This window comes from Cygnus olor, chromosome 21 (assembly GCF_009769625.2).
Source record: "Cygnus olor isolate bCygOlo1 chromosome 21, bCygOlo1.pri.v2, whole genome shotgun sequence".
In the NCBI taxonomy this organism is placed as follows: domain Eukaryota; kingdom Metazoa; phylum Chordata; class Aves; order Anseriformes; family Anatidae; genus Cygnus; species Cygnus olor.
Window position 1 is genome coordinate 2,222,386 of NC_049189.1, and position 20,986 is coordinate 2,243,371.

General features: G+C 35.7%; 1 protein-coding gene across 7 annotated transcripts in view; it reads right to left on the reverse strand.

Moving 5' to 3' along the window:
- The window catches only part of PRKCZ (protein kinase C zeta), a 48,030-nt gene that overhangs the window by 3,215 nt on the left and 23,829 nt on the right, over positions 1 to 20,986 (reverse strand). For 6 of the 7 annotated variants that reach the window (XM_040533635.1, XM_040533634.1, XM_040533636.1 and 3 more), the window contains 13 exons: positions 19,095 to 19,180; positions 16,051 to 16,182; positions 14,823 to 14,904; positions 14,308 to 14,360; positions 12,220 to 12,408; positions 10,859 to 10,956; positions 9,995 to 10,081; positions 9,187 to 9,322; positions 8,751 to 8,838; positions 7,929 to 8,048; positions 6,908 to 6,987; positions 6,246 to 6,335; positions 472 to 587 (listed from right to left, as the gene is read on the reverse strand). In XM_040533635.1, coding sequence (XP_040389569.1) covers positions 472 to 587; positions 6,246 to 6,335; positions 6,908 to 6,987; positions 7,929 to 8,048; positions 8,751 to 8,838; positions 9,187 to 9,322; positions 9,995 to 10,081; positions 10,859 to 10,956; positions 12,220 to 12,408; positions 14,308 to 14,360; positions 14,823 to 14,904; positions 16,051 to 16,182; positions 19,095 to 19,180 — 1,357 coding nt within the window. Of the gene's footprint in view, positions 1 to 471; positions 588 to 6,245; positions 6,336 to 6,907; positions 6,988 to 7,928; positions 8,049 to 8,750; positions 8,839 to 9,186; positions 9,323 to 9,994; positions 10,082 to 10,858; positions 10,957 to 12,219; positions 12,409 to 14,307; positions 14,361 to 14,822; positions 14,905 to 16,050; positions 16,183 to 19,094; positions 19,181 to 20,623; positions 20,675 to 20,986 lie in introns of those variants that run through there. The other variant, XM_040533640.1, reaches the window with a different exon arrangement.

Consider the following 20,986-nt stretch of genomic DNA (forward strand, 5'->3'; position numbering starts at 1 on the left):
CAGGAATGGCTCCTCGGCCTTCAAATTCCTTAAATAAAGCATACTACTTCTTCCTGGAAAATTTTTCCATACCACATTTCAACAGTAACTTTCTATAAGATTTTTCTATCTCAGGCTCACTCCGAGACATGAGAAGCTCTGTCAATTGTTTCTGTACTCAGTAGAAATTCAAACTGCCCGGGTTAGGAATCCAATTTTCGTGTCTTCATCCAATGCCAAGCACATGCTCAACAGGAAATCGATACAGTGTTCTGACCACCTAGTAGATTACGAGGCAGTCTAATATATAAAAAGTGTGGGAAGTTATGCAAGATATGTAGGATTCTTCAAGAATTTCAAAGTGAATTTAGTTCCCTTCACTTGACTGTTTCTAAAGCTAGGTACATATTTAGGAATTACAAAGAGGAAACTCATTTCATAACTTCTAAGTTTTTAATATGCAATTGTATTTAGGGAAAAAGAAAAACATACTCATCATCTGGGGTTAGCTGCACAGGTTCGCTGGTAAACTGTGTATCAAAGTTGTCCAAGCCATAATCATCTGTGATCTGAGGCTGAAATGGAGGGGTTGCTTGCTTCTTTTCCAGCTAAGAGAAAATATAATGGCGGAGGGAAAGAAAATTTTAAACGCTGAGCATTTAGTAAATCTAAAAACAGACACATACATTGGCACTAGAGTGCACGCACAGATAAGCCACTGTGGTTATTTTTAATATTGGTAGAAGATACAAACAAACTAGTAAAACTTAGAGTAGTAGATTTTGACACTAAACGTTATATGCTCATCTGTTTACCCTATTGCTATATTTTAAATACAAAAAACTTGAAAAATTATTAAGAAATTAATAAAATCAAGACTATAGGAAAACTGTTTCCCAAGTCTTTCACCATATAAATTAAGAGAAAACATTGTTGCTATATAACATTAGCTTCACACTTAAAATCAAGAACATATTCCACCAGCTTTCCAGTCAAGCCAAGATGCCTTCCCAGAATATAATTAATTTTTCCCTTTTGTAAGCTCCTCTAAAGCTGCCTCTTGTAAAGGCAGCCTCTTAGGTTACAGGCTGCTTTTAAATCAACCTGTCAAATCAATATAACCAGGCCTAACGTTAGATGCAGCACTGAACAAAACCAGTAAGCAGTATTTACTAACATCTCATCAATGGCTAGCCACATGGCTAAGCAGTCATTAAAAGAAATACAACAAGAACTTTTATATGAAACCATTGTGTGAACTGAACTGCATTGCATATACACAACCAGAGCAGGTAATGCTTCAAACACTTGAGTCTAACTAAACACTCAGAGCATTTCAAGGAGTTCATATCATTAAATGTCATATGATTTTAGTTGAATCTGTCCTGCAAACATCCGCGTGTTTTAGAGAAGGATAACAGACCGATTACTAATGTCTGTAGTTGTCAATACAGAGGTCATGCCTTATACTAAAAGAAAAAAAAGCGTAATTCAGGGATGCACTGAGTGAAGATGCTAGCATATATTGCCTCACGAAATGAATTTCTCACTTCATCAATCATAGTTTCAATTTGTTATAATTATTTATAGATGCTAGTAAATTCTGTTTTGTAAAAAGAATACAATTCTTGCAGCAACACCTAGGAGCTGTTACTGAGCATTAACAAATGATTGCTTTTGCCTCTAAGTTGCCAATTTACAAGATATTTATAACCGTAACTGTTAAAACTATCAGACAACCATATTTTAACAGTTTTTATTTATGACCATCTAAGATGGCAATTCTGCAAAATGTTTAATTAGCATGCTGCATTTGTACAAAGCTCCTTTAATTTGAAGGGGTTTTATGTCCACCAGTCTCGGAACATGCATCTAGAAATGGACCGAGGTCATTACCTTGCCTGGGGAAGAAAGCGATAGAAAAGATTCTGAGATAAAAATGCAAAAGAAATTGTGAGAATCCTGTTTTTCAGCATTGATGCATGTATCTTAACACCCTTTCTGAATAATGCCTGTAACAAGTCTGTCAGCATTACTGTTTTCAGAGTAGAGCTTTATAGCTACATTCTTTATGCTTTCAGAGTTGTTTGAAGTGGTCCTACAAAACACTTCAGGTTTCCCATTTAATGTTACTGAATGAAGTTTTCATTCTAAGAACAAGGGAAAACAGCGGGTAAGTAAATCCAGGCTTCTGGTACTAACAGTTCTGTTTGCTGCTATCAAAAGGCTACCAGACTTGATCATTATTCTGATCTGCTAGGGCCTACGTGGTATATACAGTTTGGGTTAGCCTTGCTGGCCACTGGAGGTCACCGTTTCTCTAGAGAAATATCAGATAGAAAATCAACATTCATAACTGCCTTTGGAAGAGACCTAATGACACTAATGGAAAATCGAAAAAACACAATTTGTTCTCATGCAACACATCCTCAGTGACAACAGTATTAAATGACAAAGTAACAAGACTGTCTTAATATACGGGTTTGTATGGAGATTGAAATTTAAGTTTGGTTTTCATGTTTTCATGTATGTTTCACTAAACATACATTTAAAATTAAAGTACATCAGGCTATTAAGCCAACTAGGACATGCCTTTTGCTGGAAAAGCAGCAGGTAGTCTTCCCTCCTGTTTCACCATTTTTTGAAATACTAAATGCTAGGCAATATTTAGTAACAGTTGCAACTCTTAATTTTTTGCAACAGCTTTTGGTGTCTGCTCATGCAAAAGCAATGCCCAACTTTCTGATGATATTAGTTATGGTGAATTTGCCAGAAAAGTGAGATGGATTTTAAAGAAAGTGAAGGTCTGCAGTTTGCACTGTCTGCATGTGCCTGCACTGATTAAAGCTGAACTGCAGCTACATGCTGAACATTCCTTTTTCTTCTGAGATTTAAAGAATTCAACACTCTCGAGTGTTCCATTCACCGTCTGGACTACAGCCAGTAATTTCCAGCCTTTTTCTACACTTGAGCCAAATATGGTAAAGTAAAGCAAAAACCTTCTTAAGTAAATGAGGAATTTCAACACAGACTTGGGTTAAAGCTTACTGTTTGGACATCTGTGTCACTCAGTTACACTATTTGCTTCGGTTTATCACAAGTACTGACTTTCCGCTGTGAGAAATGTAGTATTTTCATGTTGACATTTTCATCTTCTTTGGCCCCAGTAAGACAACACCACAACTCCACAAATGACATACAATAGTCCGTTCAGAGTACAGGAGATTCAGTAATGGATTTACAAGTCATGATGGTTGTGTGCTATCAGTGAGAATTAATAAGTTATGCAGCTAGATCAGTTGCTAGACTCTGAGATGAGAAAGGAAATGTAGATACTATTTCCAAACAAGAAATACTTAAGTAAAATACAAGTCAGGCAATGAACACCAATATAGTTAGTGCTCTACATTTAAAAATAGAGGTCCATAAATAATTCAGCCATTTAAGCTTTCTTCTCTAGCTTAGTACAGTGTACTCAAGACTGAAAAACTCCCACACAGATATTTAATGCTGCAGTACAAGGAGTTAGCACAATATATTTACTTTTCTTCCTGAGGAACAGCATTTGTGTGCAATTAGTAGACTAATCTAACCAACCTAATATTCCTGATACCTCATAAATGAAAATGAGAATAGTAATTAGGACCTTAAGAATTGCATCTTCTGCAACTCTGCAGAACAGTAGACTAGAAATCTAAGACTAACAGGCAAAACTTGTGATTTAAAAATGTAAGTGTACAAGTATAGGAATGCTATGGACTATATTGAGCAGGAAGGAAAACGTATGCCTGATGAAGTGCAACACCTTTGCAAAGAGCAAATAATGAATTAACCTGGAAGTCTTACTAACAGAGCAGGGGAGACTACATTTGTCCTGTAGTCAAATTTGCAGTAGCACAGATTTGAAACACTAATTCTAAAATTTACATTCAGTTAAAAAAACAAACAAATCCAACAAAGCTATAATTACCATAATTCAACTTAAGAAAGAACAGATAAGCATAATGTAAGTGATGAGTAGATACCACTGACCAAAATGGGTCCTTATATTACCAGTATGTTAGGAAGCATGGTTTTCGGCCAGGACATCCCATCATGCTTGTCACCAAATAAACAGCAAAAATGTGATCAATCAAAAATTCTCACTCTTGTGTTTAAGACGAAAGTATGGTGAGTACAAATCAGGATAGGAGAAAATTGTGAAACTATACTGGGCCATGAATCTCAATACATTAGCATCCCATCAGGTATCAGGTCTTAGAAAGCATCATGAAACTAGTTTAAGACAGACAAAATCTGTTCCCTCCGAACAAGAATAGCAACATGAAAGAAAGAGCAAACTGATTTTCTAAAAATTGCTGTAGGGCACTAATACCGTCATTATGAGTCAGACATAGGTACGTGTTAACATTTCAACAGCAAGGCGCTCAACTAGATGTTAAACATCAGATTGTTTATTTGTTACACTTAGTAACCATGGCTTGGTAGTACTTTTTCCATTACGTAATGGATAAACACCATAAAAAAGGCACTAGGATAAGAACAGACTTTATGAACTGAAACGATCAGAAAGGTTGTTTTGGTGTTTCTCTGACTGCCATCAAGCCATCCTATACACAGAGTAAGTAATGTAAAATGTTCTTAGCTGTGTCACATACATCTACATGACCAACACCTAAAACAGCATTTATGGTGTATGGATTCACTTCACTATTCCTTATTTTCTTCCATGTAACTCAAGTTCCATTCAATTTCTTAAATCAATTTTAAACTAATTTCCTTTTGCTTCACCCGGAAAAGATACGAATAACTTTTAAAGTCAAGTCTTCTCTACTCACCACCTGCTTTTCAGAAGAAAATTTTAATTTAAAATGTTTTCCAAATATTTCGTTTTATCCTCAATACATTTCCCAACATTAGAAATTTGGCTTAGGTTTCTTCTGACATTTTAGATCAGCCTGAGCAGCATTGTCCTACTAATCTCGCAAAACAGTACAGACAACCAACCCCCTTTTTTTTTTTAAATACATATTTAATACCAAGGTTTTCAGCCAAAAAATTAGGCAAAAAAATCACAATTCAAGTTAAATTAGCATAAGTGTTGACCAAATAGCAGTCTTCTATATTAAAAAAAAATAAACCCTACAAAACAACAGAAACCCTGCAGCACACGATGTTTATGCCTTACCACAAGCTATAGCAAGGTGCATTATGCACCACTAGAAATAAAAATCACGAGGAGTCTGATAGAATTAAAGACACCCTCATAAACATGGTAGAAATAGCTTTGTAAACAGCAGGTATTTTAAAACACTGGCTCCTAATTTAGTGAATGTCTTCTCTGAAGAGTGTTAACAATGAATGTCTGAACAACAGGCCTCAAAGTAAAAATGTAATCATGCAGCTCTCTCCTCTGAACCTCTTTCATGTTATTACAGGCATTGTTGCTTGCCTGTTTCTACATTTCCTGCAGACTCCCAAGGACTATGCAAACACCATACGCGTATATTTTCATTCTTCAGCTAGGTATTAAAAACATAATGCTGGTAAGGAAGTATTCCTGACTTGTTTTGCTTCGTTAACTTTTATTGACATTTCAGCAATGTCATTTCCCTGATGATTTTCTATGAAAACAGAAGTAGGCACAATTACAAAGAAACAGAAGTTTTTAAAAAGCTAATTTTAATACATTTTTATGCCTCTAAAAACACTGAAATGCACATTGTCTACTCCACCATGAGCTGAAGACTTCTCTAACAACTATACCAAAGAAAACCTGAAATTATCAGATAATCATTTTAAATAGCCACAATGCTTTCAAACCACATTTAAAAAAAGATTTTTTAAAAATGTACTACAAGTAGGCTACAAATGCTTCCTTTATGTGAAGCACCTCCCCTCCCATGGCTGCATACAAACTGGTTTCATGGCTCAGTTAAATACTATCCTTCCCTCCCTTCAAGGCAGTGGTTCCACCAATACCTCAATGTTTTTTGAAGTGTTCTCTAAAATTCATCATGTATTTTAAAAATGATACGCAGAAGTTGTAACCATTCTTAAAGTTCGGACAGAAGCTAAATCTCTGGTTGGGAAAAAAAGCCTGTTTGCATTACCTTCTGTCACCTGAAGAAAGGAAAATAGCTTTTACATTTACCAAATTGAAATACTTCTTGATTAGCGCTTCTAATGGGGTTGCTACATGTACAACAAGAAACCACAGAAAGTGTTCCTTTTGAACATGTATAAACAGAAGTAAATATTTTTACCAGATCCCAGTCTATGCTGCGGAAAAACGTATGAGACTTGATATCAGAAAATCCTGTTTGTGGCTGACAACCAAGCCTTTCTTTGGGATCCTGCAAAAAAACAAAAGCTGATATTACATACTGAGTCAGTTACAGCCCATTTCTGTCAAAAGCTTATCTACACAACTCAAGTATGTCCTGATAGTAAACAAAATGATACAAAAAGCTGCACATATTATGGCTACCAAGTCATTTCATTCTTTTTTCTTATTCTTTGATGAAGTTTGTATGAAACTTCATTTTTAACATAGTATTTTACAACTCAAAATAACTAGATTTATTTAAGAATTCATAATTAATATCCTTCTCTCCTTTAAAATTATAATGCTTCTATGGATTTCAATCAACTTAATTAAATGAGTAATAAGCATTTCAGAGAAGAGTTTATAAACATCTAGAACAGTTTTTAGCTAGGCGTGGGCTTTCAAAACAAGTCTATAATGTGGAATTTTTCAGTAATTTAACAACGAAGAAGTGGTGTGTTGTTTTTTTAAACATACAGGATGCCAAGGTTTTATAGATTTTCTTAATAGTAAGCAGATTAACTTCTTAACCGTATTCCTTTCAACAGGAAGCTCTGACTTCCAGATATTAGATGCTAAAAATAAGAGAATGTTATTTACCTTGTTTAAAAATCCTTTTAACACATGGGAGGCCTTGACAGAAAGAAACCTTGGAATCCGGATTGGCTTCTCAAGAATAACTGTTACAGGTTTAAAAAAGCAATATTGTTTTTTCTGTTTTTATGATATTGACCATGATTTTAATACAAACATCATACTGTTTAAAAACGTCACCATTTGGAAAATGGGAAGATATCGTAATTATTTAAAATAATGCAAACAAAAGGAGCTACAGTAATACAAGGACTATTGCACCAAAACTTCAAGATTTCCTAAAAGAAATGTTGCTTCATTATCTTTTTCTGTTCTTTGTAGTACTAACAGAGAATAGAACGTCTTTGGAGTCATTAGCATATGACAACGTGTGCTTTTAAACAAAACTTCAGTTGATATTAATCTCACTAGGAAGACTGTAGTAAAGTGTTATGTAATTGCAACAGTAACTAGCTTAAAGAATAGTTCTGCATTTTACGGAATAGGCAACTTGACAATTGTCAAGCTTAAAAAGTTTGTTGTAATAAATGTTACAAGCATTAGTACTTTTGTTTAGAAAGTTCATATCACTACTCCTGAAGGGTACAACTGATTAACAAACAGTTATACTAATTCCCTAAGTAGTAAAAGGAAAGTTATACGGATCAAAACTACAGCTCATTACGGTTCTTTCTCAAGAGATCCTCCTATCCTCTCACATAGCATTGATTTTAAAATTCATTCTTAGCCTGCAAAGTGCCTTTGAACAAAGATGCCATTCCATGCAACTTCTGATGGTTATTTCTACACTATGGGCATGCTTTGTCTGCATCAGGCTTCCTAATTCCAGGCCATTTTATCTCAGTTCAACAAAATTCCCAGAATTAAATACTTAAAACACTGGGGCCCTTTATATATAGTAGGTCTGTGGGGAGCCATGAGATAAGAGAAAAGGAAAACAAGACAGTTCTAAGTGTTTTACTGCAATGCTAACTTCCATTGTTCCTCCCCCAAGAGAATTCATGGGGAAGGAAAAAAAAGACTGTACCTTGGAAGAGGTAATCTTCAGTGTTCATGTCTGGATTGTCAGTAATGATATCAAATGGAGACCTTCCTGCCATCATTTCAAACATCAACACGCCAAGAGCCCACCAATCCACGCTGAACCCTGTAAATATTTAAAGAGAAAATTTTCAGCCAGGACTCCTTGAATTCCATTGTTCTCTCATAATATGAAGATTAATGGCCTGTTTCTGCAGAGTACTGAAATTCTCTAATGTCACTGAAGCCACAGATATAATGAACAGCATCACTGGATAAGACTTGACAGTTCTCAGAATTCAGCAGCAGAGGCAACTTGTACAGGATTTTGTAGGTGTCTGCCAGAGAGCAGTCGTCCACTGTGCTTAAGCTGGAAATTTGTGTTGTTTTTTTGTGTTTTTTTTTTAAAGGAGGCTGAACATTCTAGAATCTTATAACAGTACACAGCTCAACCTACTGATTAGATCAGTTCACAACTAACATTGGTTAAAAGACTAGTTTTGATTCTGCATAAGCAATGAATTTTGGCACAGCATTGTAGCTTCGCCTGGGGGACAAGAGCAGCTGGGATGTAAACTACATCAAGGAGTGGGCTTGGTTTTGATACAGTATCTTGAATTGTTCTTTTCCAGGGAAAGTAGGATTTAAAAGAAGCTGAAATGAATGACTACAAGAGAAAAAACACTTTTTCATTTCAAAAAAATTAGACTCTACAACATGTATATTTTCTCAAAATATACAAACAATACTATTTGAATCAACCTACAACCGCAACTTGGATTTCTGCTTGATTATAACTCTAATGTCAAATTGTTCAGTCCTAGCTTACCATATTCTTCTCCCCTTAGGATCTCTGGTGCAATATAATTTGGTGTTCCACAGAAAGTGCTTGTAGTGTCACCAGGGCCCAATCCTTCCTATATACACAAAACAGTTAAAAAAATAAATTAAAAGTTGACTTCTGTTTGTCACATAGGAAACAAAATAGTAGAAATTTAACTGAGCCAACAAGGTCAACTTCGTTTGTCCTCAAAAATGACCCACATAAAAAATAAAAAGGAAAAAATTACAAACGTGGTCCTATTCATCAGTCATTTTTCAGAGTACAGTTGCTACTCCACAACCAAATTCAGGCCTCAGTAACACTGGTGATAAGCAAAAGGTAATTTCTGCCAGAATATTGCTGAGTGCTGTATTGGACTTAGAAGCTTGAAAATAGATATACTGAGTGACAAAGAGACAGAGAAAGGTAAGAAAAATCCTACCTTGCACATGCCATAATCTGTTAATTTGATATGACCCTCCGCATCCAGAAGAACATTGTCTAGTTTTAAGTCTCTGTAGATTATGCCTCTTTCGTGTAGAAAGTTTAGAGCAATACAAATTTCAGCAGCATAAAACCTGAAGTTGAAACGGAGAAAATCACATTAACAGAGATTGTACAACAGCAGGTGCAAAGAAAAAGATCTGCTCTTAAAACAAGAGCTTATCAGCCAGCTTTTCTCTATGAACAGGATACTGAAAAGCAGCTACATTTATTTACAAGGACATTGAACTCATATTGTAAAATTATTCCTTAAAATAAGGCAAATTATTTTAATTCTACTAATGAAGAAAATATTCTTTATCTCACATATTTTTCAGAAAAATCTCTAACGACATACAAGAACCGTATTTTCAGCTTAAGACAAGACTTTACACAGCGCATGATAGCAACCCAGGTTTTTCTTCCTTCTATCACCAACTATATTAATTCAACATAAGATCAAAAGAATTAAAATAGCTACGTCATCTATCAACCTATCAAAGAAGTGTTAACTAGATATGAAGCAGTAAACAAAAATAAATAGGAATAACTTGCTAATTATGAAATGCTTTCTTGCTTTAAAAAGTATGTATCCTTTTTTAAAAAAGTTAACATTTCTCCACATGGCACAACATTCTAATCTTTAAAAACAACCTCTCATTCTTCCTTCGCTATTCATCTTCTTTTATAGAATAAAGCTTTGAAAGCATTTCATACGTAACGTTAAACAACACAGGAAAACCACTACAGCTGTATTAATAAAATACCTTGCGTGTTCTTCAGGAAGCTTTCTTTGCCGTTGCATATGAAACATAAGATCTCCCCCATTTACATATTCTATGACAAGAAATAATCTGAAAGTATATAATACAATTAATGGCTTCCAGTGAAATTCTCAATAGGAAAAAATTATTTGTACTCTTCCAATTTAAGCCATTTTCAACTTCCACTCTTGAATTAGTCATTCATATTTCTCAGAAACTATTTAAGAAGGGAAAAAATATTTATTTAATCCATGTTACGTAGGATCACGTCCTTTATATAAATGCAAATAAAAATGGTGAATTCAGACTAAATGGAAAGAGGCAGCTGCATTCAACAGTTTGGTGTTAACAGACACACAAACTGTTCTCCTACTACAACTTGATTTCTTCGGACCAACTAACCCAATCTGATGTTGATGAACTTATGCACTTGAAAACAGCTTCTTGCTTCTCTTTGTTTCTTTAGTGTAAGATTTGTAACACCACAGCTATACCCAAACCAAATTCAAGACATTGCAAACTGATTCTGCCGCCTTCTGTAGATTCAGGTATTATAAAACTCACAGCAGCTGTCTTACCCAGCTATCATCCTTCTATTCCTGAAGCCACAGGGCTTGTGCTCAGAAAAACAGCACGCAGTTCCTCCTCTCATCCTTCTCCTTTCCAATTCAGAGCTGGAAATCCCTGCTTTTTGTCCCACACCAACTTACTGCCTTAGAACTGGCATTGCTGGAGCAGGGAAGCCCTGACACCACCAATGCTTCCTTCCAGAGATTTCTGTGTGACGGCAGTGGTTTTGTTTGTAACAACTGCTTTTCATATATCAGTGATCAAGGTTTTTAAAACAAAATTTCAGATCTTTCTTACCGACTTGTTGTTTGAAAGCATGAATGTAAACCAACTAGGAATGGGTTACTGGATGCCTGTTCAAACACATGTTTCTCTGTCTGTACCCAATCAATATCCTGAAATAGAATAATTGAACAATCAGAACTTCTGCTGGATAACCACTGTGGGTATTTCCAGAAATTGTGAACATCTATTCTCCCTTATGTAGTGTCATTGTTACAATGTTCTTAAGATAAAAACCCCTCGATCTGGAAAAAGATAGAAAACATTTTAATTCCATTATATATTCAGAAGTTCCTTAACCATTTAGAAAGGGCTCTGCACAAAATTCACTAAATTCCTGTCAAGAATAGTTTCACAGTAGTGAGACATTGTATGAAGGGAAACAGAGTTCAATCACAGAACAACCAGCCTGGCTGAGCAACTAAAGTCTCAAAGGGAATCAGGAAGTATCTCCATCAAAAACAGATCTAATAGGTGTTGTGCTGAGACACTCCTGAAGATAAAGCACCTTACAACGATAAACACGAGTGCCAATATGAACCTCAAATTCAATTTTGAATAAAACAATGTGTCCACTTTGGTTTTAATGAATGAGCATCTCCTTAAGAGACTTCAAAGGAAACTCAGTTTCATACATACGTATAACATACTAATATGGGCTGCCTGCTCACTGCAGACCAGTTATCCCATCCCCTGAATATGCCTACCATGGCACATTCCAGGTCTATGGCACTGCAGGTGGTTTGCTGGGATTTGTTCATGCCCATTCTATTCCACCCCCGACTGTTTTTGTTCTTTTTCTAACTTGCACACTTGAGTGTTTTTTTGTTTTTAAATCAACAGAATTTTGATGATAATCAGGATGTGCAGCACTGACTTGCGTAGAAGACTTTTTAAAACAAGTCAGTTAAACCTTAGTGACCTTAAATGGTAGCAAATAACTTTTTTTAAACCTACGGAAAAAAAACACTGTGCACATACGCACTGTAACTGCAGGAACAGTTTCAGCTCCTAGTCTGAAATACAAATACTTTGCATATAAATTATATAAATTTGTCTGCTTTTGAGAACATTTTTTTCGTTCTAAATTAAGTGCCCGAATTCTACCCCATTCATCTCCTCTCACAGATTAGCACACAAGTTGGTACATTCGTCACGTGCATTCTACTAAAATAAGGACTTTTATTAAAATAGTGGACATTTCTCTCAAATTTCATCTTGATGTTAGAGTTTATGCAGTTGATGACGCATTCAAAAGCTAGTAGAACTTCTATTACACAAATGCCATCTAAAACTTCAGCTTCTTATTTGAGTATTTTTTGTTAAACAGTATTAAGCTTTAAAAATATGTAATGTAACAATTAACAGCCTTTTACCTCATCGTCATGGACCAATTCTTTTTTCACTACTTTCATAGCGTAAATTTGATCATTCTTTTTTAATCGAACTAAAAGAACTTTGGCATAGCTTCCACGTCCAATAACTCTGATTAAATCAAAGTCCTGTAGTCCAAGCCCCTGAGAAATCTTAATTCCATCCATCCCATCAATGACTGGTTTGATATCCTGTATAAAAAAGGAAACAAATTTACGCTAGAAACAGATGCTTTCATAACAAGTAGCTATTACAGCAGAGGTCTTTAATCACTGGACAGAACAAGCTAACTTCACATGCTGTTGTCACTGCCGCACAGATTTGAAGGGTCGATTATAACCCACTTATTTAGAAATTTTTTTTGGTATTGGTTTTGTTCTTGTTAGTAGCTACTGTGTTTTTCAAGGTTCTGGTTTGTTCAATGAATTGTTCAAATATTCCCTACTGGATAACAGAATGCAATGCCTTTACAAATGGGGTCTTACTCATTCTTGACCTGTAAGCATGTAGAATTACACTTTCAACTGAGCAAAGAGCATCTTCCATATTCTGACACAGATACTGTAGTACAAATTAATGAAAGCTAACTAAAAAGAAGATATAAAACAGTAATTTGCTAAAGAATATACCCATCTTGGTTTCAGTTTAGAAAACTGCCTAAGATTTACTACAGTAATTTGAAGATTTTTAATAGGTGCCTATAAACATACAGAAAGAAATAGCAATTTCTCAAAAGTGAGAATTTGCAGAAAATATTCAACAATGAAGAATGTTGTTTTAAAATTCCTTATTGATTTTAACTGACAAATTTAATTCCAACAAATAGTTAAGATAACATGAACATGAGACTTGAAAAGCAAGAAGTTCAATTAGACAAATACGCTACGCATTTGCACTTTCCTTATTTTTACCAGGATATACAATGCTTTGACATACTTCTATGGCCTATTTTTATCTGACCTCAAACTACAGTACTTGTAGACAGATCAGCGTTCTGCTGAACTAAGGAAAGTATTTATATAAAGAATCTTGATCTAGGATTGACTGCTATTAGAAGAGATTGGTCTGAGCCTGAAGATTCTAGTCAACAAAGCTACCAGAATACCACATCCTCTTTGCAGGACACCTTAAATTATTTTAGTAAAGCTCAAAAGCAATATGTAAAGTCAGAGGAGCATAATTCAGGTCAGCTGAACAAACAACACCTATCAAAATTTAAACACAAACAGTATCTACCTGAGCAGAAGTCAGTAACTCCAGATAGCAATTAGAATTCTGTTTTAAAATTTATATCTTTCCATCCATGAATTTGAGACAAATCCTAAATGCACATGACTGAAAATAAGGCAGTCACTTACCCAAGAGCAGCAACTATTCAAGTGTAAATTAATAGTAGTGACAAGCATTGTAGTGGAGGTAGAGACAAGGTGCAGGCTTGTTGAAGAGCAGGATAACTAAGTGCTAGCATTCTGCGAAGTGCATTTATCTCAAATATGCCAGAAGCATTTTTAGAAGCAGCTTCTTGAAGCCCTTTAGAATTTAAGTGTGTTGGGATCAAACTGCTTTAAAGGAATAATGCTCTTTGTATGCAGAGGTTGTGTCAGAACCTCTACAAAAGCTGAAAAACAGGGCTCAAGTCTATGTTATTTTACTTGTATTTCCACAGGAGCTCTCTATAAATTATTAGTTAGAGACAGCTACATAGTTAAGGTACTATCAGATCGAACCAATTTTCATATTGTTAGCCTGCAGAGGTAGCCTTAGGGTGATAAGGGGTGTACATCCATTAGAGAGGGCAGATGATGCCACCATATGTTGGAAGAACCAATAAAGTCAAAAACCTGTTAAATCGATGTTGTTTTAGCATGAATGGAGAGAAAAAACCTCTCTCACATCATGACTGAGATAAGAAGAGCTGTTTACAGAAGAAATCTGAAAATCCAAAAATACTTTAGAGATCATTTTCAGAAAAAAAAACAGGCTTCTCATTTCAATGGTAGCAGAAAAAACAGGACAAATAACTACTTTATAAAAGGTGTGTGATTAAGAGTGTGTAAAAGTGAATTACAGAAGTAATTTTAAAAACATACCTCAGAGTCGTCTTTAATGCTGTCATGTTTCCTGTTTGAAGGAATGTAGGGAACTGCAAAATCAAACAAAAGTAGTGTGATTAAGGCCTTTACTAGAAATCATTACAAAACTGATAAATGGAAAGATGATTTAGTGGCTTGGGGTTAGCAGTTTGCTAGTCCAAGGTAACCTTTAAAAAAAATCAGGTAAATTGGAAACTGGGCCTCCTATACCAACTTTTTTGGTCTATAGATCCACTCCATCAGACCACACTTGCTAATAAAGAGAGCCCAGCCTAGATGAGAGTTTAACTCCTCCAATACTGAACACAAAAAAGGCAACTGCAAACTCAAGGTTAAAGATCTCATCCTCTGAACTAGTTAAGGATGTCACAGGAGGTAAAGTTAGCAACTTGATGAACTTTAATAGCGCTCCATTGTTCACAGATTTCTGGACTATGCTACTGTCACAGTACAAGTAAGGAAGCGCATGAATTCCATCTTTTAAACATCCTTTTTACCAGGAAAATACTCACTTCCATCAGCTTCTTCTGAAGGGAGGTCAACTTCATCATTTTTATCATCTAATTGAGGTTCCTGGGAAGGCATGACCGAATCCTTGTAAAACATAAATCATACAGGAAAAACGTCAATTTACACAGTCCCTTTTAAGTCACCATGTCTTATCACATAACTGCAATACAACAAGAACCTGACATTTGTAGCTTCTGAAAGAAAGCCGGATTTTGTAGGAAGTATTCCTTTGTAACACATTATAATAACCATCTACCAAAAAGCCTAAATGTTATTTCAACTCTCCTTTGTAACTACAGGAGATGCTTAGCTGTCTTCTAAAAGTGAGATTAGTACATTTTATTGCAAAGCTCTAACTTCAATTCTGTTAAAGAATGTTTCATGGGGAACTGAAACAAAGTAAACATACTTCAATGATGTTACATACTCAATTTAGAGCACTGGCAATATTTCTTTCCTGTTTAAAAAAACAGGAATAGTTACTCATTATGCAAAGGTATTGAACAGCTTGGTAAATACAACAATATCAAGCAATTTTATAATATGTTTGGATCCTGGTCTCATCCCCAACTCATGATGAGTCATGTATGATTATTCCAGTAGGTATAGCAACACGCATAAATATATTGCAAAGAATCTGGTAGTGTCAAGTCATATGTAGGCAAGTCATACGTAACACCAGTGAAGAAAAAATTGGGTTTAGCTTCTAGTTAACAAAAAGATGACGCAAGAACCAGTGAAATACTGGTTAAAGTCTGTGACAAGTATATAGAAGAGCTAAAGTTTAGGGTCGCAATTTAATATTCAAAATATTGGAAAGATACTGGAGTTGCTGCTATGGCAGAGAGGAAGAAAACAGGATTGGAGAAACAAATGGAAAAACATCAGAGGTGCAAAAACCACACAAGTGCCTCGGTGCTTAAAATTCAGCAATAGGCTAAAAGAAGCAACCACTAGGATTGTCAATAACAACTCTTTATCTATCTGTAAAATAAATTATCTCCACTGGAGAAGTCAAATTCAAGCTTGCTCACAGTCATATCACAAGTTTTCTTCTCAGTTTGTCTGTACTGCTCACAAACTACAGGCCTGTCCTCCACAGACTTTCTGGGGAGTGGAAATCAAATACTGCCAAGTGTTATAAATCTTCAACCATACAGGATGCATATCTAGAATAAGCAAAACAGGACACAACCAAACACCTTAGTTTTAGACAGAAAGCAAACTTACCATATGCCTTTTGCAGGTCAGTGGAACAAGTATATGACAACGTTTATGGACCAACAATTTGCAGTTGATACACTTGTAGCCTTGCCTTCCGAGACCCCATATCCTTTCGCTGCACTGGCCACAGTATGCTCTCTAAAAGCCAGAACACATATCATCAATTTCAGTTATCAATTCCCTTCTGTAGGCTGGTAGTTAGCTGGCAGAAAGAACCTACCCTACAACAACCCATCCTACCCATCTCCTAGAAATATTGAATAATAGTTATTTCAGAATACCCAGGATTTCATGAATAACTGAAGGTTACACCTCATGCTTAGAATTGAGCTAAAATACACTTTTTTTTTTAACTGAATGTTAAGAAAACAAATGTCTCAAGCAGATGGAATACATCACAACCTAACATTTGCAAATCATCTTAGACAATGAGTCTATTCTGAACTTCAGATACTGACAGAGGTTACCCAAACAAAATCAACAAGAATTCGCACAAGAGTACACAAAAAGCAGCCAAACTGACTACTTTCAAGAACACTAGCACAAAATATTATGAGCCTCCACAAATTGAAGTATAAAGACTGGTCTACATATGCACCTATACACTTCTGACAATGGTAGAACATCAGTAGAAACTCTGCAAAACAAATTAAAAATCTTATCTATCAAGTCTGATTTAAAGCCTCTGCACGTTGCATTATTTAATATCAGAAATATATGGCCTTTTTTCTTTGTACAGGGAAATCGCACCTGAATAAATTAAATCAAAATGAGGACAAAGGAAGAAGCGAGACATTCTGCTGCTGACTTTAACAAGGCACTTCTTGAAGTCATTTTTCCGGTGTATGTGTGCTGTGGTCATTTTCTCTACGTTACCCGAACTGCCAAACAGATTGTTTTATGCCAAGAAGCCACCTAATCTCAGTTCTCTTTCTACACATGGTGCACAGATTGCCAAAAGAATGTGTGCTCGGTGTTCACTCTCTGCAAATTTTCCCCGGTAGTTCTGACAGGCGAGGGAGGCTGCCTATCACTCTACAAGCTGCACAAGCAGTCCTGTGCTCATCCCCCATGCCAGGCTTCGAGCTCTGCAACTGTCCCAAAGCCACAGAACAGTGAAAGTCTGTTCCTCCAAGCAAACTGCAGTTAGTGTGGTTATTCAGATCCTCAGACTAATGAATCATACAGTGTCCTGCCCAAAAGTATTCAACAACTACGAATCCTTACTGGTAGTATTTAAAAAAATAATACAAGATTGGATTTCTTTTTTGAAATGTTTTGTGTATTGCCTTTCCTATATTTTGATAGCTGTAGAAAACCAAACGTAGCTACATTCCAGTCAGCTATACAGCTAGTTCTTGACTGGGAATAATCCAAACTACGCTGTCCAGGCCAAAACAAACATAAAAACCGTACTGTGTACAAGAGAGCAAGCCTTGGACATCTGTAGCCACTTCTTTCCATTTCAAAACTCCTGCTCCACCAGACTACCTTTAGTATTCTTATATATGTCTGGCAGCAGTAACATGAAGGCTAAATAAAATGTTTAGGGCCTGGAAAAAGCATGCAAGAAATTCTCATTTACTTCCGTCAGATGCAGGAAAGCAAGAAAAAAAATGGACAAAGGGGCAGCTCTCAAATTCCACGAGGAATACAGGTATCCCTCATGCCTCCCCAAAATGCATACAAACACAGAAGTAAAAGAGTTAACCCTTACATTATGCCCAACAGAGATATGGTGAACAATATCAAGGCTTAGATTCTTGAACACGTTCATTTACCTGAATTAACCAAAGAGGTTTTAAAAAATTATTTTGAAAGAGGAACAAATTCATAATGTAATACTGCAGTCTTAAAAATTCAGTCAATGTGAAAATTTAGCGTCTAATTCAGTAATGCTTACCTATATGACTAATTTATTATTAATCTTTGCATTTTCGTGTCGCGTCAGCTCATGGCAACTTTATTTCTAGCTTCAGTTGGATTTTGTTTGTACTACAGTTTTATATGATTCCATGTCTACAGAGACAGTTACAAAGTCTTGTTTAGGGCTGTTAGCAAATAAGCATGCTAATGAGATTTCAAAATCTTCACTTGTTTATTCACCGTTAGCCTAACTCCCATAAAAACTTATTTATATTAATAACACTAGATTCTTAATGTGGCAGATATGTATTCACAACGCTTCAAGGAAATGTTTTATGAGCATCTCAAAGTATGGAATGTTTCATACTATAAATTAAAAAAATAGTCAGTACCCCACATTACACAAATGCTTGTTGTAATTCAGATAAATAACTTTTATTTTCACATATCCAGCAATACTGAGATTGAAGGGGCTTTTCCTTCTTTTAAAATGCAGTTTTGGGGTGGGGAGCATTAAAAAATATATTCCATCCAGGCAGTAGTAAAGATTTCATAAAAGAAATGTTACTGCTGAATCAAAAAGTTAACTCACCTCACTGTACTCAGTTTTGTACCGAATTCCCAAAAGTGTACATTACATTTGTATATGTGCTGCAATACTTTGACATAATGGGCTAAGCCAAGGAGGAGCCTCAGCCTTAAAGCTATATTCACTTGCTTATGTGGATTAAGTCAGATTCTTAATACAGCTGTATTTTAGCTCACACACGGGATGTTTTTTCTTAATTAGATTATGTAATACTTCAGATTCAAAATAGTTAAAGGCTACGGCTCTTGGTATTAATTTCAAGAATGACAAAAAGTACTGAAGGTAAAAGATTATGCTGCAATCAAGCAGCACGATCACAAAGGGTGGAGACGAGAAAAGCTGATCTAGGCACATCGGTTTAAATATTCACAAAAACAGTTATTCGAGACTTTAAATACATTTTCAGCTAATCAGATTTAAAGACTCAGTTGTATGATTTTTACGACCCGAATAACACTGCACAGACCAGAAGTCACATCAATAAGCGTCCTGCTTTTCCTCTCTTTTCACCACTCAAATACAGAAGAGCACGGACTGAGAAAACAATTACCACAGAACATTACCGAAACCCAACATTTTATACAACAGTACTCACTCTGTTAAAACGTTTGGCTTGAAACAAATGCCCATTCACTCTGTACAGCTTCCTCCATCTTCTGGCTCCACGTCGGTAGATTGATTCTAAGAAAGAAATTAAAAAGGTATAAAGCAGCAGCATGGTTGCACAGTGACAGCAGACGCACTACATTAAGCAAGTTGTGACTAAAAACAATCTTGCTTTTCTAATTATCAACGCACAGCTAAAATCCCTGCTGATTTTTTTATTTTTTTTTTAAGGCAGCCTTAAATGACAGCTCCTGCAGGATGTGCTTTCACCACTGCCTCTCCCTTTTCTCTATCCCTGTCTTTTTCCTCACATGATCGTAATCTTGTTAGTTTCTTGGCTGCTGGCTGTTCAAGCTCAGGTGAGAAGGACAGATAACAGATAGTTAAAGAAACAGTTTCCTCCAGTAAAATTACAGTGTCAACACAAACACAAAGGGTGTTTGGTGCTAATAAGGCTTTAGCTGTACAGTACTGAATATGATACTAATCTGGAGAGTTACATTATTTGACCCCAATTTCATCTTTGTTAGCAAACATTACCCCAAAATATTTCTTCTGCTATGGAAGCAGCACAAGTAGAGGTCTGCAATTATTTCTAATATAGTCTAAACATGACAACAAGAAATCACTTAAGCTGTTGCAGACAGATTTTTCAAGAAGCCATACAAGATAGTACATAGCATCTACTCCAAATGTATTTGTTGTCACTTTTCACATACTTATGAGCAACGTTTGAGTGACTAATTAGAGAATTTCATATTAAATACTAAGTGCTGAAAAATTCATTGTGCAGCACCAGTCCTGCATGCAGCTGTAATGGTGACACAGCCAGTCCCTGGCACACAACCAGCACCATGGCTTCCCATAGCAGGCAACCTCGGGGGTACTGGCTGGAGTGGGAACATGGGGAGGAAGAGGTGGGTGGTGAGCTAAGCAGAAGAGTCAGCAGTCATGTTAGAACTGGCAATATAGTCCTGCTATAAAAAAATAGTAAAAAAAATAAAGAAAAAAGTCACATTTGGCATGATTTCCATTGCTGAATAATTAGTTCTAATGACACTTACTAAAGGATTCAAATTTATGAGCTTGAGGTTTACCGTAACACAGTTAAAAAGCTATTCTTGACAGTGGAACACTTATGACATCTCCTTAAACATTTCCAAGGATATACATCTTGCAGTGTTTTTACTGCTAGTATCACATTGCTTACAAAGGAAAAATCAAAAACTAGTATACTTCATTAGATATCGCTATTTTGTAGCTATCTTCAGTAGCATGATGAGAAAGATTTTCCAACACAGAGCTTTAACTGTTTGCCTTTTTAAACACAAATCATTTATACTAGTTATAATGCAACTTAAAACAGTTGGCAGCTTGTACAAAATATATTTCATACACTTCATACAAAAAATTAGGAAGTAATACAGTTTCATAGGGAATGGAGAACTAAGCAGCTTAGGAAGTCTAACTCCTTCTGAGAAGGTAGCAGTAAAATGCACACTTTTGTTTTATTCACACCTCGTGAATAGCAACATACATGCTGTATGTCCTACCTAGGTCCGCTGGTTCTGCCAATGAAAACGATTCAGTTTCCTAATGTGGTTCTATTAGGATCGTCTTACATTGACCTAATTTCTTCTGTCATCCTAACAAGGTCTATTAAATTGCTTTGTACTTCTCGTTAAGAAGCATTGTAAGTTCTCTGTAGGAATCTCCATCAGTAGAACAGTTTTTGTTTAACTGAGAGTCCAATACTTGTTCTTAAAACTGACCTTTAATCAGCCTCATACAAGTGAAACAATGTTGAATATTCAACATGGTACACAGGGAAATATGCAATGTTAACTAAAATGCCTGACAATATAGCAAAGAACACATAAC